This window comes from Oncorhynchus nerka, linkage group LG11 (assembly GCF_034236695.1).
Source record: "Oncorhynchus nerka isolate Pitt River linkage group LG11, Oner_Uvic_2.0, whole genome shotgun sequence".
NCBI classification, from domain to species: domain Eukaryota; kingdom Metazoa; phylum Chordata; class Actinopteri; order Salmoniformes; family Salmonidae; genus Oncorhynchus; species Oncorhynchus nerka.
Window position 1 is genome coordinate 39499290 of NC_088406.1, and position 19733 is coordinate 39519022.

At 43.7% G+C, this 19733-nt stretch overlaps 1 protein-coding gene across 1 annotated transcript in view; it reads left to right on the forward strand.

The window, feature by feature from the left end:
* Positions 1-11280: 11280 nt before the first annotated feature.
* Positions 11281-19733, forward strand: part of LOC115118987 (neurobeachin-like) — a 304621-nt gene continuing 296168 nt past the window's right edge. The window contains exons 1-2 of the mRNA XM_065024068.1: positions 11281-11289; positions 11602-11721. Of these exons, the coding sequence (XP_064880140.1) occupies positions 11281-11289; positions 11602-11721 (129 nt within the window). The remainder of the gene's footprint in view (positions 11290-11601; positions 11722-19733) is intronic.

The window sequence follows — 19733 nt, forward strand, 5'->3', positions numbered from 1 at the left end:
CCTAACTTCAACTGCACACAGTCTGATCTGAAAATCAATTCCTCTCATTGATAAGGACGTTCTTGTCAAGATGTTACATTCCCTGGGCTCTGTACTCGAGTACCAGACAGGTATTACCACACTAAGCTCCCTAAGTAATTGATGCCTTTCATAACGGAACAACTACTACTGGATCTGAATTCTACTAAAATAAAATGAGGGATAAATAAATGAAAGGAATATTAACTTTAGACAACGCAGAGTAGAGGACAATAGAGAGGAGGGGATGGAGAGAGGAGAGGACAATAGAGAGGACAGGATGGGGAGAGGAGAGGACAATAGAGAGGAGGGATGTGGAGAGGAGAGGATGAGGAGAGGACAATAGAGAGGAGGGATGAGGAGAGGATGGGGAGAGGAGGGATGGGGAGAGGAGAGATGGGGAGAGGAGAGGAGGGATGAGGAGAGAAGAGGACAATAGAGAGGAGGGATGGGGAGAGGATGGAGAGAGGAGGGATGTGGAGAGGAGAGGACAATGGAGAGGAGAGGATGGGGAGAGGAGAGGACAATAGAGAGGAGGGATGTGGAGAGGAGAGGATGAGGAGAGGACAATAGAGAGGAGGGATGAGGATAGGATGGGGAGAGGAGGGATGGGGTGAGGAGGGATGAGGAGAGGACAATAGAGAGGAGGGATGGGGAGAGAATGGAGAGAGGAGGGATTGGGAGAGGAGGGATGTGGAGAGGAGGGACGGGGAGAGGAGAGGATGAGGAGAGGACAATAGAGAGGAGGGATGGGGAGAGGAGAGGACAATAGAGAGGAGGGATGGGGAGAGAAGAGGATGAGGAGAGGACAATAGAGAGGAGGGATGAGGAGAGGATGGGGAGAGGAGGGATGGGGAGAGGAGGGATGGGGAGAGGATGGATAAGGAGAGGAGAGGACAATAGAGAGGAGGGATGTGGAGAGGATGGAGAGAGGAGGGATGGGGAGAGGAGGGATGTGGAGAGAAGGGGACAATAGAGAGGAGGGATGGGGAGAGGATGGGAAGAGGAGGGATGGGGAGAGGATGGGAAGAGGAGGGATGGGGAGAGGAGTGATCGGGAGAGGATGAGGAGAGGAGAGGACAATAGAGAGGAGGGATGGGGAGAGTATGGGAGAGGAGGGGTGGGGAGAGGAAAGGACAATAGAGAGGAGAGGATGGGGAGAGGAGAGGACAATAGAGAGGAGGGATGGGGAGAGGAGGGATAGGGAGAGGAGAGGATGGGGAGAGGAGAGGACAATAGAGAGGAGGGATGGGGAGAGGAGGGATAGGGAGAGGAGAGGATGGGGAGAGGAGAGGACAATAGAGAGGAGGGATGGGGAGAGTATGGGAGGAGAGGATGGGGAGAGTAGAGGACAATAGAGTGGAGGGATGGGGAGAGGAGAGGATGAGGAGAGGACAATAGAGAGGAGGGATGGAGAGAGGATGGGAAGAGGAGGGATGGGGAGAGGATGAGGAGAGGATGGGGAGAGGAGAGGACAATAGAGAGGGGGATGGGGAGAGGAGAGGATGGGAGAGGACAATAGAGAGGAGGGATGGGGAGAGGAGGGATGGGGAGAGAAGAGGACAATAGAGAGGAGGGATGGGGAGAGGATGGGGAGAGGATGGGGAAAGGAGAGGATGGGGAAAGGAGAGGATGGATGAGGAGAGGAGAGGATGGGGAGAGGAGAGGATGGGGAGAGGAGGGATGGCAGAAGACAGAGGAGAGGATAGAAAAAGAGGAGAGGAGATGGGAGGCAGAAGACCGAGGAGAGGAGATGGGAGGCAGAGGAGGACAGGAGATGAGAGAGAAGAGATGAAGGGAGGGAGAGAAGTAGGGAGGAAAGGAGAGGGGAAGCAGAGGAGATGGTGGGGAAGGGAAAGGAGAGAGGACCCGTGCAGTATGTTGAACCCAGGTTGTCTGTTCAGTGTACAACAGTGTGAACACGGTCTATATTTAGCAGGAGGTTGTTTCTGTAAACTCTTTATAGGAATCAGTTGTCTGAACAGCTTGGCCATTGAACCACATCAGATTACTCATTACTTCCCCCCCCTCTCTCTCACCCTCTTTCTCTCTCACCCTCTTTCTCTCTCACCCTCTTTCTCTCTCACCCCCTTTCTCTCTCACCCCCTTTCTCTCTCACCCCCTTTCTCTCTCACCCCCTTTCTCTCTCACCCTCTTTCTCTCTCACCCTCTTTCTTTCTCACGTTCTTTCACGCTCTCTCTTTTGCTAGATTTGCTATTAGTTCTTTTTTTCTTTCTTTTTCTTCTGTTACTTCTGTTACCTGGAGAGTTTCTGACCCTATTTTATGCATGTCTGCCTCCATGCCCACCAATCAAGATGAAGCCTCTGTACAGTGTGTTCTCTGTATGTATCACATGCTACTAGAGTCGGCCAATTCATTTCCTGTTGAGCTTCAAGAATATAAATATTGATTGTTGGGTGATCGGTACAGTATGCCCCTTCCCCTCCACTTTCCAACCAACATTGGATTTTACATTACAACTCCAATACCCTCACAGTCTCTTAGAGGAAAAAGCCTCCCCTCTCTTACTGAACTAGCAATCATGCCTGTTAATCTCATACCCCCTCTCTCTTGTCCCTTCCCCTCCATTCCTCCTCTCCCCTCCCTCTCCCTCCCCTCCCTCTCCTCTCCAGCTGGTGGGGGGCGAGTTTGATCTGGAACAGAACTTCATCATATCGGCAGCGGAGAGCCTGGGCTGTGTAGTAGAGCTGTTGGAGCACTGTGATGTGACCTGCCAGGCTGAGGTGTGGTCCATGTTCACAGCCATCCTCAGGAAGAGTGTCCGTAACCTCCAGACCAGCACTGAGGTGGGCCTCATAGAGCAGCTGCTGCTGAAGATGAGCTCCGTTGACGACATGATCGCAGGTAAAGGAAAAATACGCAAGCAGGCACACACACACACACACACACACACACACACACACACACACACACACACACACACACACACACACACACACACACACACACACACACACACACACACACACACACACAGAGAATACATAGTCCATAGAGCTTGTTCCATGGCCAGTTGCCTGCAGTACAGTAAAGTACCCACTGCAGAGTTCTGGGTGGATGGATGTGGATTAAGTTAATATTTTAAGCATATTGAAATTCCTATGGCTTAAAGGAGAGAAAAGATTGAAAAGAGAAAATGTCATTAGTCACAGTGTGTTTTATAATGAGACTGAGTGGCAGTTTAGAGGCTTTTTTTTCAGAGGGTAAGCTAATAGCATGGAATTTTCTTTTTAATTATGTTGTGAATATGAGGGCATGTTTCTATTGTGGATTTTTTACAGTAAATAATGAAACCCTATCTGCCGGTGAAGTACCAACTCAACACTGTGTGTGTGTGTGTGTGTCTGTAGACCTGCTGGTGGATATGTTAGGAGTGCTGGCCAGCTACAGCATCACAGTGAAGGAGCTCAAATTGCTGTTCAGTATGCTGAGGGGAGACCGAGAACTCTGGGTAAGTTGTAGGAGTAGAGGACTCTGGGTAAGTTGTAGGAGTAGAGGACTCTGGGTAAGTTGTAGGAGTAGAGAACTCTGGGTAAGTTGTAGGAGTAGAGAACTCTGGGTAAGTTGTAGGAGTAGAGAACTCTGGGTAAGTTGTAGGAGTAGAGAACTCTGGGTAAGTTGTAGCAGTAGAGGACTCTGGGTAAGTTGTAGGAGTAGAGAACTCTGGGTAAGTTGTAGGAGTAGAGGACTCTGAGTAAGTCATGGGAGGAGAAGGAGAGGTAACAAGTTGGGGTTTAAATTCACCTGTTGTATTTGATGAACATGGCTCATATATTCTCAATCTCTTCCTTACATCTCCTCTCTCTCTTCCCTCATCTATTCCCTCGTCTCGTCTCTCTTCCCTTTGTTCCTTCATGTCTCCTCTCTGTCTCCTCCCTCCATCTCTTTGCTCTCTTCTCCCTCATCTTTCATCCACCTCTCCTCCTTTTATCTCATCTTTCTCCCCTCCCTTCTTCTTCCCCCTTCTCCTCCCTCTATCTCTTCTCGCTCTCTTCTCTCCATCTCTTTCCTCTCTCCAGCCGAGGCATGCGGTGAAGCTGCTGTCTGTTCTGAACCAGATGCCTCAGAGACACGGTCCAGACACTTTCTTCAACTTCCCCGGACGCAGTGCTGCGGTAAGACATTATTTACACTCTGGACCGGGCTGGTAAAATGGACATTCCCTCTTATTATGTTTTGTTCGTGTGAAGAGCTGAAAATAGTTACACATAAACTGTAGTTATCTGTCACTGTTCTATAATATGTTGAATATTTGTTACATTATTCCGTTTAGAGATTACTCTTCCTCTGACGTCTAGGATAAGTATCTCTCTCTCTCCCTCTCTCTCTCTCTCTCTTTCCTTTCTCACTCCAGGCCATAGCGCTGCCTCCCATTGCTAAGTGGCCTTACCAGAACGGCTTCACTCTCAACACCTGGTTCAGAATGGACCCTCTAAACAACATCAACGTAGACAAAGACAAACCATATCTCTACTGGTGAGTAGTACATATAAACCATATATCTACTGGTGAGTAGAACATATAAACCATATCTCTACTGGTGAGTAGAACATATAAACCATATCTCTACTGGTGAGTAGTTCATATAAACCATATCTCTACTGGTGAGTAGAACATATAAACCATATATCTACTGGTGAGTAGAACATATAAACCATATCTCTACTGTTGAGTAGAACATATAAACCATATCTCTACTGGTGAGTAGAACATATACACCATATCTCTACTGGTGAGTAGAACATATAAACCATATCTCTACTGGTGAGTAGAACATATAAACCATATCTCTACTGGTGAGTAGAAAATATAAACCATATCTCTACTGGTGAGTAGAACATATAAACCATATCTCTACTGGTGAGTAGAACATATAAACCATATATCTACTGGTGAGTAGAACATATAAACCATATCTCTACTGGTGAGTAGAACATATAAACCATATCTCTACTGGTGAGTAGAACATATAAACCATATCTCTACTGGTGAGTAGTTCATATAAACCATATCTCTACTGGTGAGTAGTTCATATAAACCATATCTCTACTGGTGAGTAGAACATATAAACCATATATCTACTGGTGAGTAGAACATATAAACCATATATCTACTGGTGAGTAGAACATATAAACCATATCTCTACTGGTGAGTAGAACATATAAACCATATCTCTACTGGTGAGTAGAACATATACACCATATCTCTACTGGTGAGTAGAACATATAAACCATATCTCTACTGGTGAGTAGAACATATAAACCATATCTCTACTGGTGAGTAGAACATATAAACCATATATCTACTGGTGAGTAGAACATATAAACCATATCTCTACTGGTGAGTAGAACATATAAACCATATATCTACTGGTGAGTAGAACATATAAACCATATCTCTACTGGTGAGTAGAACATATAAACCATATCTCTACTGGTGAGTAGAACATATAAACCATATCTCTACTGGTGAGTAGAACATATACACCATATCTCTACTGGTGAGTAGAACATATAAACCATGTCTTTACTGATTAATACACATGAAGCACTGGTATATAAACACAATTGCAGATGATCAGTATCATTAGCAAACCAACCTCGTTGAAACCTCTGAGATCTAAGCTGTTGTCTTTTTAACCAGCACCCAAACAGTCCCTCCACCTGGTGTACTGACCCACTGGACAAAAACAGGTTCAATCAACATTCATTTCAAATCATTTCAACAAGAAAAAAATATGTGATGACGTTTCCAATCAGTTTTTGTCAGGTTGTGCACAACTGGTGTAGAAGTCAGGTGCAGGAGAGCAGAGAGTTGTGATCAGACGCACACTTTATTTGGCAGAAGCAAACAACAGACGGACGCAACTGCGTCAAAAAAACTCCAGCCAAAGTGAAAAGACAGTCACAATGATGCAAATGTTTAACAATTAAACACACCACGGGTTAAACACGGTACCCGGGGGAAAACCAGCCTGGCGAGTCATTCAAAACACGTAACAAAACAATCCCACACAAAGACATGGGGGGAACAGAGGAATATATATATGCAGTTGATTAGGGAATGTAAACCAGGTGTGCAGGGAGCAAGACAAAACAAATGGAACAATGAAAAGTGGAGCGGCGATGGCTAGAAGACCGGTGACGTCGGCCGCCGAACGCCGCCCGAACAAGGAGAGGAGCCGACTTTGGCAGAAGTTGTGACAGTTTTCTAACGTGGAAAACTGATTGGATTTACAAAAAATCATTAACATAGGGGAATTTCATATTTTTTCACCCAACTTTCAACCTTTTTTATTTTCATGTTCAAATCAAAACTAGACGTTGAACTGACGTCTGACCTGTGGGGAACCAGTAACTCTAGTGTTTGACGTCTGACCTCTGGGGAACCAGTAACTCTAGTGTTTGACATCTGACCTCTGGGGAACCAGTAACTCTAGTGTTTGACGTCTGACCTGTGGAGAACCAGTAACTCTAGTGTTTGACGTTTGACCTCTGGTGAACCAGTAACTCTAGTGTTTGACGTCTGACCTCTGGGGAACCAGTAACTCTAGTGTTTGACGTCTGACCTGTGGAGAACCAGTAACTCTAGTGTTTGACGTTTGACCTCTGGTGAACCAGTAACTCTAGTGTTTGACGTCTGACCTCTGGGGAACCAGTAACTCTAGTGTTTGACGTCTGACCTGTGGGGAACCAGTAACTCTAGTGTTTGACGTCTGACCTGTGGGGACCAGTAACTCTAGTGTTTGACGTCTGACCTCTGGGGAACCAGTAACTCTAGTGTTTGACGTCTGACCTGTGGAGAACCAGTAACTCTAGTGTTTGACGTTTGACCTCTGGTGAACCAGTAACTCTAGTGTTTGACGTCTGACCTCTGGGGAACCAGTAACTCTAGTGTTTGACGTCTGACCTGTGGGGAACCAGTAACTCTAGTGTTTGACGTCTGACCTGTGGGGACCAGTAACTCTAGTGTTTGACGTCTGACCTGTGGGGAACCAGTAACTCTAGTGTTTGACGTCTGACCTGTGGGGACCAATAACTCTAGTGTTTGACGTCTGACCTCTGGGGAACCAGTAACTCTAGTGTTTGACGTCTGACCTGTAGGGAACCAGTAACTCTAGTGTTTGACGTCTGACTTGTGGGGAACCAGTAACTCTAGTGTTTAACGTCTGACCTGTGGGGAACCAGTAACTCTAGTGTTTGACGTCTGACTTGTGGGGAACCAGTAACTCTAGTGTTTAACGTCTGACCTGTGGGGAACCAGTAACTCTAGTGTTTGACGTCTGACCTGTGGCGAACCAGTAACTCTAGTGTTTGATGACTGACCTGTGGGGAACCAGTAACTCTAGTGTTTGACGTCTGACCTGTGGGGAACCAGTAACTCTAGTGTTTGACGTCTGACCTGTGGCGAACCAGTAACTCTAATGTGTGACCTCTGACCTTCCCTCTAAATCTGTAAGCAGATTGTTTTTCATTTCATTCACTTTTCAAGGTTTCAAGTTCATAATCAGCTCTGTCTGAGGACTCATTCCTCCTGATGATGTAGTGCAGTATAATGTCTTTAGGAGGAACGAGTCCTGAGTAGAGTGATTAAAACCAGCCCAGGTCTGAACTGTGGAGACCGGTACACGCTATAGTGTGTGTGTGTGTGTGTGTGTGTGTGTGTGTGTGTGTGTGTGTGTATACAGGCCGGGATCAGAAGCAGGCTGTAGAGGGAGGTACAGAGAAAGGGTATATGGGCTGTAAGGGGGAGGTACAACAGTAATGACTATTAATGTAGACTCTAATGTCTGGCCACCACAGCCCATGTCTGGTAGAGGATTGTGGGTAATTAACAAAGAGATCAATAGCCTCAAGAGGAGAGTTTATCTACCACTACTCCAGATAGATAGGGAGAGGAGTCCCTAAAGAGGAGGAGAGGAAGGGAGTAGAGGACTGAGAGGAACATTGGGATGGGAGAGGAGGGAGGAGATGAAAAGGAGAGGAGAGGAGCGGGGAGGAACAGCCTGGGAGAATAAGAGAGGGAGTGGCAGAGAGTAAGAGAGGGAGTGGTGGAGAGAGGGCGAGGTAAAGAGAGGGATGCCAGAGTGGAAAGGGAATTAATTAGTCAGTTACTAATTAACAATAGTTACTATCATTGTCCTTCTGGTGTGGATAGTGTTTGGTTGACATAAACCTGATAGATACAAGATAATCATACCTCCAGTGAGAGAAAGGCATTCTTTTTCCTGAGTATCTACAATGTGAAACATCAAATCGAGAGAGACAATCTGAAATTATAAATGTAATGTTCGCACATCGTAATTTTTTATACTGTTTCTTTTTCAGCTTTCGCACCAGTAAAGGAATCGGCTACTCTGCACATTTCGTGGGCAACTGTCTGATCGTGACATCGCTGAAGTCTAAAGGCAAAGGCTTCCAGCACTGTGTCAAATATGACTTTCAACCTCGGAAGGTAAGAGGTGCTTTGGCAGACGTCACTGTGCTTGCCATTTCAAACCGATACCAGAACCCAGGACCTCTGCCTTGCAAACACACGCGGCTGCCCTGCTGAAACGTTCTTAGACACTTGCGCCAACGAAACGCTAGCAGTTTGGCCGTGCAAGTGGAGACTACAAGGGTGACCAGGTTTCATCTGTTACCCTGGTAGTGGTCAGTGTGCTTACACCAGCCTACAAGTCACATAGCTGATGATCAGTAGAAGGCTCATGCAGCAGTGTGCAGGTCCCATATGTGATTGATGGTGTGTTGAGGTGCGGCTGATAGAATGGGATCATCAGTCTGCTGCTCTATAGGACTGTGTTGATCTTGTCAGAATGTTATGGATGTGGCCTGACCACCAGCCTGTTGCCATGTGAGTACTATCAGTAGTACTCTCTAGTTATATGTATTAAGCGTTTTAGGCTGTGTTTACACAGCCACCCTGTCCAAATCAGATTTTCTCTCTGTATCCAATCTTTTCTTCTGACTGTCCACACTCAATGTGATCCATATCAGATTTGCGTATTCACACTGATGTAGCACATAGAGGCAATGCTAATTTCCTGTTACTGTTCCTTTAAATGTGTCACACTGCTTTGCTTTATCTTGGCCAGGTCGCAGTTGCAAATGAGAACTTGTTCTCAACTAGCCAACCTGGTTAAATAAAGGTGAAATAAAAAATAGAAAATGTTGGGGTGGTGGTCATGGTTCAGCAAGTCTTGTGCAAAAATAACCCTTCAGAGCAAAATATTATCTGATCTGACTGTCCAGACAGAGGTCGCATATGGAGGATCGTGTTTGTATCAAGAATGGGATCCAAGTATAAATTGAAAGTCAAAAGATGAGATTCCATGTAGTTTTGTGCTGTTTACACATTAGGGAAAAGATCCGATAGGCATCAGATATGCAAATCATTGGCAAAAGACCTGAATTGGGCTGCCTGTGTCAACGCAGCCTCCAAGTAGGAGAGCTGATCTAAGATCAGTGCTGATCTAGAATACAGGTAATCTTATTCATTGTGATCTAAAAGCTTCATCAGTCCTAAATCAGCACTGAGATGCTTCATGCATACAGCCTCTGGCATATAACAGTGACAGCATCTTAATACAACTTTAGAAGATCTTTACAGCAAACCTAGTATACCTGTGGTTTGGGAAATGCATGTTGTATATGGAGTACTGAATTCTGCTGTGTTGGTTCAGTACATGTCGTAATAGACCATATACAAGGTGAGCCGTTTGACTTTCTTAACAGATCATCATGGACAGAAAATGCAGCGCAATTGTTAGGATAGACAAACATCTGTCATAACAAAACACTCCAAAACAAGCCTAGCCAGTAGCTGACAGTGCCTCCATTCTCTACAGACCAGGGAGAGAGAGAACATCATAACCTGTTCTGTTTAACACTCTCACAGGGACCTCCTCACAGGAACAGCTGGCTGTGCCCTGAGATGAGATGAGAGTGTAGAGAGGAATGGTAATGTAGCTTGGGATGTCTGACACCCTTACCTGCCTCTGTTCCAGTAGAGATAACAGGCTGGTTCAAGGCTGCTCTCAGTCATTTAAAGCCTTCGGTTAAACAGCTGTCAGTAACAATGATGTGTCTGACATGGCACCCTATTCTGTACATAGTGCAACACTATGTAAGGAAATAGGTTCCCCCTCTTGTCCGCTCCTCTCTGCACCAGCTCAACGTTTCTAGTAGTGAAGTCATCAGTGGTCATTAAAGTAGAGGGCAGACTTAAAGATATCCTCAAATCAATGATCTGCTCTCCTGGTGGTTCAAAGTGATCTTAAAGAAGAGTGCATTGCCTCTTAATCGTCAACTGGAGTAATCTGATCCACTCTGCCGTAGTCATGTTGATGGTGTGTTTACATCCTGTTGATCTGCAGTAGATCAACATAGTGAGGGTTGCAGCTGTAACTGCTTCACCTAAAGCCCTTACATTGAGATGATCCGTGTACAGGTTAGATTTTCAAATGTATCAGAGAACCGCTTTGTGGATAACTCTATGGTCTGGAATACTGTGTTATCTATACCATGCAGAATGTATGGATAACTCTATGGTCTGGAATACTGTGTTATCTATACCATGCAGAATGTATGGATAACTCTATGGTCTGGAATACTGTGTTATCTATACCATGCAGAATGTATGGATAACTCTATGGTCTGGAATACTGTGTTATCTATACCATGCAGAATGTATGGATAACTCTATGGTCTGGAATACTGTGTTATCTATACCATGCAGAATGTATGGATAACTCTATGGTCTGGAATACTGTGTTATCTATACCATGCAGAATGTATGGATAACTCTATGGTCTGGAATACTGTGTTATCTATACCATGCAGAATGTATGGATAACTCTATGGTCTGGAATACTGTGTTATCTATACCATGCATAATGTATGGATAACTCTATGGTCTGGAATACTGTGTTATCTATACCATGCAGAATGTATGGATAACTCTATGGTCTGGAATACTGTGTTATCTATACCATGCAGAATGTATGGATAACTCTATGGTCTGGAATACTGTGTTATCTATACCATGCAGAATGTATGGATAACTCTATGGTCTGGAATACTGTGTTATCTATACCATGCAGAATGTATGGATAACTCTATGGTCTGGAATACTGTGTTATCTATACCATGCAGAATGTATGGATAACTCTATGGTCTGGAATACTGTGTTATCTATACCATGCAGTAGGTCTGTGTTACACTGTCATTGTCTCTGCAATATGTATGAGGTCAGAGCTACTGAATCACATGATCCTATTTGGTCTCTAAATGATCTGGGTGATTACAATGCAAACACAATAGGCTGTGTTAAAACCCCTGTTGTTATTATGTGTGGAGCTGCACACTCACTCACTCACTCACTCACTCACTCACTCACTCACTCACTCACTCACTCACTCACTCACTCACTCACTCACTCACTCACTCACTCACTCACTCACTCACTCACTCACTCAGTCTCTCACTCAGTCTCTCTCTCTCTCTCTCTCTCTCTCTCTAACCCTCTCTCTCTCTCTAACCCTCTCTCCTCTGTGTTTCAGTGGTACATGATCAGCATCGTCCATATCTACAACCGCTGGAGGAACAGTGAGATCCGTTGCTACGTCAATGGTCAGCTGGTCTCCTATGGCGACATGGCCTGGCACGTCAACACCAGCGATGTGAGAATGCCTTGATTGACTGACTCTCCTGTCACTGCTTATTCCTGATGTGAGGCCTCTACAAGGTCGTGTTCAGTACGGCAAAGAGACACATTTTGAACAGCTTTGAAACATTTCTTTTTGGACAAGTGGAACTATAATCTATTTCACTCCATTTTCCCCTGTTTTCGTCCCCACTGAACACAGCCGTGGTGGTAGTAATATGTGTGGTTGTGATGGTTGTGTCTGTGATATTTGTGGTTGTGATGGTTGGGATGTTTGTGGTTGTGGCGTTTGTGTATGTAATGTTTGTGGTTGTGGCGTTTGTGTATGTAATGTTTGTGGTTGTGGCGTTTGTGTATGTAATGTTTGTGGTTGTGGCGTTTGTGTATGTAATGTTTGTGGCTGCAAGTGCAGCATTTGATCACATGCCACAGTTTGAAATCATCTGAGCCTGGGGCTCTGGTCAAAAGTAGTGCACTATATAGGGAATAGGGTGCCATTTGGGGCACAGACCAGAGATGCATAAATCCTCTGTGGTGCTCATTGAGTTTCAGCGCTGTGGCAGAGTTTACTCTTGGGAGCAGAGCTGCATTTTTCAAAGCTCCCATTTAAATAACCATTTATCAGGGAGATGTTTGAAGAGAGGAAGACCATCTACAGAGTTAGGATGGTGCGATCTACAGAGTTAGGGATGGTGTTATCTACAGAGTTAGGGATGGTGTTATCTACAGAGTTAGGGATGGTGTTATCTACAGAGTTAAGGATGGTGTTATCTGCAGAGTTAGGGATGGTGTTATCTACAGAGTTAGGATGGTGCTATCTACAGAGTTAGGATGGTGCTATCTACAGAGTTAGGATGGTGCTATCTACAGAGTTAGGGATGGTGTTATCTACAGAGTTAGGATGGTGTTATCTACAGAGTTAGGGATGGTGTTATCTACAGAGTTAGGATGGTGTTATCTACAGAGTTAGGGATGGTGTTATCTACAGAGTTAGGGATGGTGTTATCTACAGAGTTAGGGATGGTGTTATCTACGGAGTTAGGGATGGTGTTATCTACAGAGTTAGGGATGGTGTTATCTACTGAGTTAGGGATGGTGTTATCTACAGAGTTAGGATGGTGTTATCTACAGAGTTAGGATGGTGTTATCTACAGAGTTAGGATGGTGTTATCTACAGAGTTAGGATGGTGTTATCTACAGAGTTAGGATGGTGTTATCTACAGAGTTAGGGATGGTGTTATCTACAGAGTTAGGGATGGTGTTATCTACTGAGTTAGGGATGGTGTTATCTACAGAGTTAGGGATGGTGTTATCTACAGAGTTAGGGATGGTGTTATCTACAGAGTTAGGGATGGTGTTATCTACAGAGTTAGGGATGGTGTTATCTACTGAGTTAGGGATGGTGCTATCTACAGAGTTAGGGATGGTGCTATCTACAAAGTTAGGGATGGTGTTATCTACAGAGTTAGGGATGGTGTTATCTACAGAGTTAGGGATGGTGTTATCTACAAAGTTAGGGATGGTGTTATCTACAGAGTTAGGGATGGTGTTATCTACATAGTTAGGGATGGTGTTATCTACTGAGTTAGGGATGGTGCTATCTACAGAGTTAGGGATGGTGCTATCTACAGAGTTAGGGATGGTGCTATCTACAGAGTTAGGGATGGTGCTATCTACAAAGTTAGGGATGGTGTTATCTGCAGAGTTAGGGATGGTGTTATCTACAGAGTTAGGGATGGTGTTATCTACAAAGTTAGGGATGGTGTTATCTACAGAGTTAGGGATGGTGTTATCTACATAGTTAGGGATGGTGCTATCTACAGAGTTAGGGATGGTGCTATCTACAAAGTTAGGGATGGTGTTATCTACAGAGTTAGGGATGGTGTTATCTACAGAGTTAGGGATGGTGTTATCTACAGAGTTAGGGATGGTGTTATCTACAGAGTTAGGGATGGTGCTATCTACAGAGTTAGGGATGGTGTTATCTACAAAGTTAGGGATGGTGTTATCTACAGAGTTAGGGATGGTGTTATCTACAGAGTTAGGGATGGTGTTATCTACAAAGTTAGGGATGGTGTTATCTACAAAGTTAGGGATGGTGTTATCTACAAAGTTAGGGATGGTGTTATCTACAGAGTTAGGGATGGTGTTATCTACAGAGTTAGGGATGGTGTTATCTACAAAGTTAGGGATGGTGTTATCTACAGAGTTAGGGATGGTGTTATCTACAGAGTTAGGGATGGTGATATCTACAGAGTTAGGGATGGTGCTATCTACAAAGTTAGGGATGGTGTTATCTACAGAGTTAGGGATGGTGTTATCTACAGAGTTAGGGATGGTGTTATCTACAGAGTTAGGGATGGTGTTATCTACAGAGTTAGGGATGGTGTTATCTACAGAGTTAGGGATGGTGCTATCTACAAAGTTAGGGATGGTGTTATCTACAGAGTTAGGGATGGTGTTATCTACAGAGTTAGGGATGGTGTTATCTACAAAGTTAGGGATGGTGTTATCTACAGAGTTAGGGATGGTGTTATCTACAGAGTTAGGGATGGTGTTATCTACTGAGTTAGGATGGTGTTATCTACTGAGTTAGGATGGTGTTATCTACTGAGTTAGGATGGTGTTATCTACAGAGTTAGGATGGTGTTATCTACAGAGTTAGGATGGTGTTATCTACAGAGTTAGGATGGTGTTATCTACAGAGTTAGGGATGGTGTTATCTACAGAGTTAGGGATGGTGTTATCTACAGAGTTAGGATGGTGCTATCTACAGAGTTAGGATGGTGCTATCTACAGGGTTAGGATGGTGCTATCTACAGAGTTAGGGATGGTGTTATCTACAGAGTTAGGATGGTGTTATCTACAGAGTTAGGGATGGTGTTATCTACAGAGTTAGGATGGTGTTATCTACAGAGTTAGGGATGGTGTTATCTACAGAGTTAGGGATGGTGTTATCTACAGAGTTAGGGATGGTGTTATCTACAGAGTTAGGGATGGTGTTATCTACAGAGTTAGGGATGGTGTTATCTACAGAGTTAAGGATGGTGTTATCTACAGAGTTAGGGATGGTGCTATCTACAGAGTTAGGGATGGTGTTATCTACAGAGTTAGGATGGTGTTATCTACAGAGTTAGGGATGGTGTTATCTACAGAGTTAGGATGGTGTTATCTACAGAGTTAGGGATGGTGTTATCTACAGAGTTAGGGATGGTGTTATCTACTGAGTTAGGATGGTGTTATCTACTGAGTTAGGATGGTGTTATCTACAGAGTTAGGATGGTGTTATCTACTGAGTTAGGATGGTGTTATCTACAGAGTTAGGATGGTGTTATCTACAGAGTTAGGGATGGTGTTATCTACAGAGTTAGGGATGGTGCTATCTACAGAGTTAGGATGGTGCTATCTACAGAGTTAGGATGGTGTTATCTACAGAGTTAGGGATGGTGTTATCTACTGAGTTAGGGATGGTGTTATCTACTGAGTTAGGATGGTGTTATCTACAGAGTTAGTGATGGTGTTATCTACAGAGTTAGGATGGTGTTATCTACAGAGTTAGGATGGTGTTATCTACAGAGTTAGGGATGGTGTTATCTACAGAGTTAGGATGGTGTTATCTACAGAGTTAGGATGGTGTTATCTACAGAGTTAGGATGGTGTTATCTACAGAGTTAGGGGATGGTGTTATCTACAGACTTAGGATGGTGTTATCTACAGAGTTAGGGATGGTGCTATCTACAGAGTTAGGATGGTGTTATCTACAGAGTTAGGATGGTGTTATCTACAGAGTTAGGGATGGTGTTATCTACAGAGTTAGGGATGGTGTTATCTACAGAGTTAGGATGGTGCTATCTACAGAGTTAGGATGGTGTTATCTACTGAGTTAGGGATGGTGTTATCTACAGAGTTAGGGATGGTGTTATCTACTGAGTTAGGATGGTGTTATCTACAGAGTTAGGGATGGTGTTATCTACAGAGTTAGGGATGGTGTTATCTACAGAGTTAGGGATGGTGCTATCTACAGAGTTAGGATGGTGTTATCTACAGAGTTAGGGATGGTGTTATCTACTGAGTTAGGGATGGTGTTATCTACTGAGTTAGGATGGTGTTATCTACAGAGTTAGTGATGGTGTTATCTACAGGTTAGGATGGTGTTATCTACAGAGTTAGGATGGTGTTATCTACAGAGTTAGGGATGGTGTTATCTACAGAGTTAGGATGGTGTTATCTACAGAGTTAGGATGGTGTTATCTACAGAGTTAGGATGGTGTTATCTACAGAGTTAGGGATGGTGTTATCTACAGAGTTAGGGATGGTGATCTACAGAGTTAGGATGGTGTTATCTACAGAGTTAGGATGGTGTTATCTACAGAGTTAGGGATGGTGTTATCTACAGAGTTAGGGATGGTGTTATCTACAGAGTTAGGATGGTGCTATCTAGGATCTACAGAGTTAGGATGGTGTTATCTACAGAGTTAGGGATGGTGTTATCTACTGAGTTAGGATGGTGTTATCTACAGAGTTAGGGATGGTGTTATCTACAGAGTTAGGGATGGTGTTATCTACAGAGTTAGGGATGGTGCTATCTACAGAGTTAGGATGGTGTTATCTACAGAGTTAGGGATGGTGTTATCTACAGAGTTAGGGATGGTGTTATCTACAGAGTTAGGATGGTGTTATCTACAGAGTTAGGATGGTGTTATCTACAGAGTTAGGGATGGTGTTATCTACAGAGTTAGGGATGGTGTTATCTACAGAGTTAGGATGGTGTTATCTACAGAGTTAGGATGGTGTTATCTACAGAGTTAGGATGGTGTTATCTACAGAGTTAGGATGGTGTTATCTACAGAGTTAGGATGGTGTTATCTACAGAGTTAGGGATGGTGTTATCTACAGAGTTAGGATGGTGTTATCTACAGAGTTAGGATGGTGTTATCTACAGAGTTAGGATGGTGTTATCTACAGAGTTAGGATGATGCTATCTACAGAGTTAGGATGGTGCTATCTACAGAGTTAGGGATGGTGTTATCTACAGAGTTAGGGATGGTGCTATCTACAGAGTTAGGATGGTGTTATCTACAGAGTTAGGGATGGTGTTATCTACAAAGTTAGGGATGGTGTTATCTACAGAGTTAGGGATGGTGTTATCTACAGAGTTAGGGATGGTGTTATCTACAGAGTTAGGGATGGTGTTATCTACTGAGTTAGGATGGTGTTATCTACAGAGTTAGGGATGGTGTTATCTACAGAGTTAGGGATGGTGTTATCTACAGAGTTAGGGATGGTGTTATCTACAGAGTTAGGGATGGTGTTATCTACAGAGTTAGGGATGGTGTTATCTAATGAGTTAGGGATGGTGTTATCTACAGAGTTAGGGATGGTGTTATCTACAGAGTTAGGGATGGTGTTATCTACAGAGTTAGGGATGGTGCTATCTACAGAGTTAGGGATGGTGCTATCTACAGAGTTAGGGATGGTGTTATCTACAGAGTTAGGGATGGTGTTATCTACAGAGTTAGGATGGTGTTATCTACAGAGTTAGGGATGGTGTTATCTACAGAGTTAGGGATGGTGTTATCTACAGAGTTAGGGATGGTGTTATCTACAGAGTTAGGGATGGTGTTATCTACTGAGTTAGGATGGTGTTATCTACAGAGTTAGGATGGTGTTATCTACAGAGTTAGGGATGGTGTTATCTACAGAGTTAGGATGGTGTTATCTACAGAGTTAGGGATGGTGTTATCTACAGAGTTAGGGATGGTGTTATCTACTGAGTTAGGATGGTGTTATCTAATGAGTTAGGGATGGTGTTATCTACAGAGTTAGGGATGGTGTTATCTACAGAGTTAGGGATGGTGTTATCTACTGAGTTAGGGATGGTGCTATCTACAGAGTTAGGGATGGTGCTATCTACAGAGTTAGGGATGGTGTTATCTACAGAGTTAGGGATGGTGTTATCTACAGAGTTAGGGATGGTGTTATCTACAGAGTTAGGGATGGTGTTATCTACAAAGTTAGGGATGGTGTTATCTACAGAGTTAGGGATGGTGTTATCTACAAAGTTAGGGATGGTGTTATCTACAGAGTTAGGGATGGTGTTATCTACAGAGTTAGGGATGGTGTTATCTACTGAGTTAGGGATGGTGGGAGTTAGGTGTTATCTACAGAGTTAGGGATGGTGTTATCTACAGAGTTAGGATGGTTGTTATCTACAGAGTTAGGGATGGTGTTATCTACTGAGTTAGGGATGGTGCTATCTACAGAGTTAGGGATGGTGCTATCTACAGAGTTAGGGATGGTGTTATCTGCAGAGTTAGGATGGTGTTATCTACAGAGTTAGGGATGGTGTTATCTACAGAGTTAGGGATGGTGCTATCTACAGAGTTAGGATGGTGTTATCTACAAGTTAGGGATGGTGTTATCTACAGAGTTAGGGATGGTGTTATCTACAGAGTTAGGGATGGTGTTATCTACAGAGTTAGGGATGGTGTTATCTACAGAGTTAGGGATGGTGTTATCTACAGAGTTAGGGATGGTGTTATCTACAGAGTTAGGGATGGTGCTATTTACAGAGTTAGGATGGTGTTATCTACTGAGTTAGGGATGGTGTTATCTACAGAGTTAGGGATGGTGCTATCTACAGAGTTAGGGATGGTGTTATCTACAGAGTTAGGGATGGTGTTATCTACAGAGTTAGGGATGGTGCTATCTACAGAGTTAGGGATGGTGTTATCTACAGAGTTAGGGATGGTGTTATCTACAGAGTTAGGGATGGTGTTATCTACAGAGTTAGGATGGTGTTATCTACAGAGTTAGGATGGTGTTATCTACAGAGTTAGGGATGGTGTTATCTACTGAGTTAGGATGGTGTTATCTACAGAGTTAGGATGGTGTTATCTACAGAGTTAGGGATGGTGTTATCTACTGAGTTAGGGATGGTGTTATCTACTGAGTTAGGATGGTGTTATCTACAGAGTTAGGATGGTGTTATCTACAGAGTTAGGGATGGTGTTATCTACTGAGTTAGGATGGTGTTATCTACTGAGTTAGGATGGTGTTATCTACAGAGTTAGGATGGTGTTATCTACAGAGTTAGGGATGGTGTTATCTACAGAGTTAGGGATGGTGCTATCTACAGAGTTAGGATGGTGCTATCTACAGAGTTAGGATGGTGTTATCTACAGAGTTAGGGATGGTGTTATCTACTGAGTTAGGGATGGTGTTATCTACTGAGTTAGGATGGTGTTATCTACAGAGTTAGGGATGGTGTTATCTACAGAGTTAGGGATGGTGTTATCTACAGAGTTAGGGATGGTGTTATCTACAGAGTTAGGATGGTGTTATCTACAGAGTTAGGGATGGTGCTATCTACAGAGTTAGGGATGGTGTTATCTACAAAGTTAGGGATGGTGTTATCTACAGAGTTAGGGATGGTGTTATCTACTGAGTTAGGGATGGTGCTATTAGGGATGGTGCTATCTACAGAGTTAGGGATGGTGTTATCTGCAGAGTTAGGGATGGTGTTATCTACAGAATTAGGGATGGTGTTATCTACAGAGTTAGGGATGGTGCTATCTACAGAGTTAGGATGGTGTTATCTACAGAGTTAGGATGGTGTTATCTACAGAGTTAGGGATGGTGTTATCTACAGAGTTAGGGATGGTGTTATCTACAGAGTTAGGATGGTGTTATCTACAGAGTTAGGGATGGTGTTATCTACAGAGTTAGGGATGGTGTTATCTACAGAGTTAGGGATGGTGCTATCTACAGAGTTAGGATGGTGTTATCTACAGAGTTAGGGATGGTGTTATCTACAGAGTTAGGGATGGTGTTATCTACAGAGTTAGGGATGGTGTTATCTACAGAGTTAGGGATGGTGTTATCTACAGAGTTAGGGATGGTGCTATCTACAGAGTTAGGGATGGTGCTATCTACAGAGTTAGGGATGGTGTTATCTACAGAGTTAGGGATGGTGTTATCTACAGAGTTAGGATGGTGTTATCTACAGAGTTAGGATGGTGTTATCTA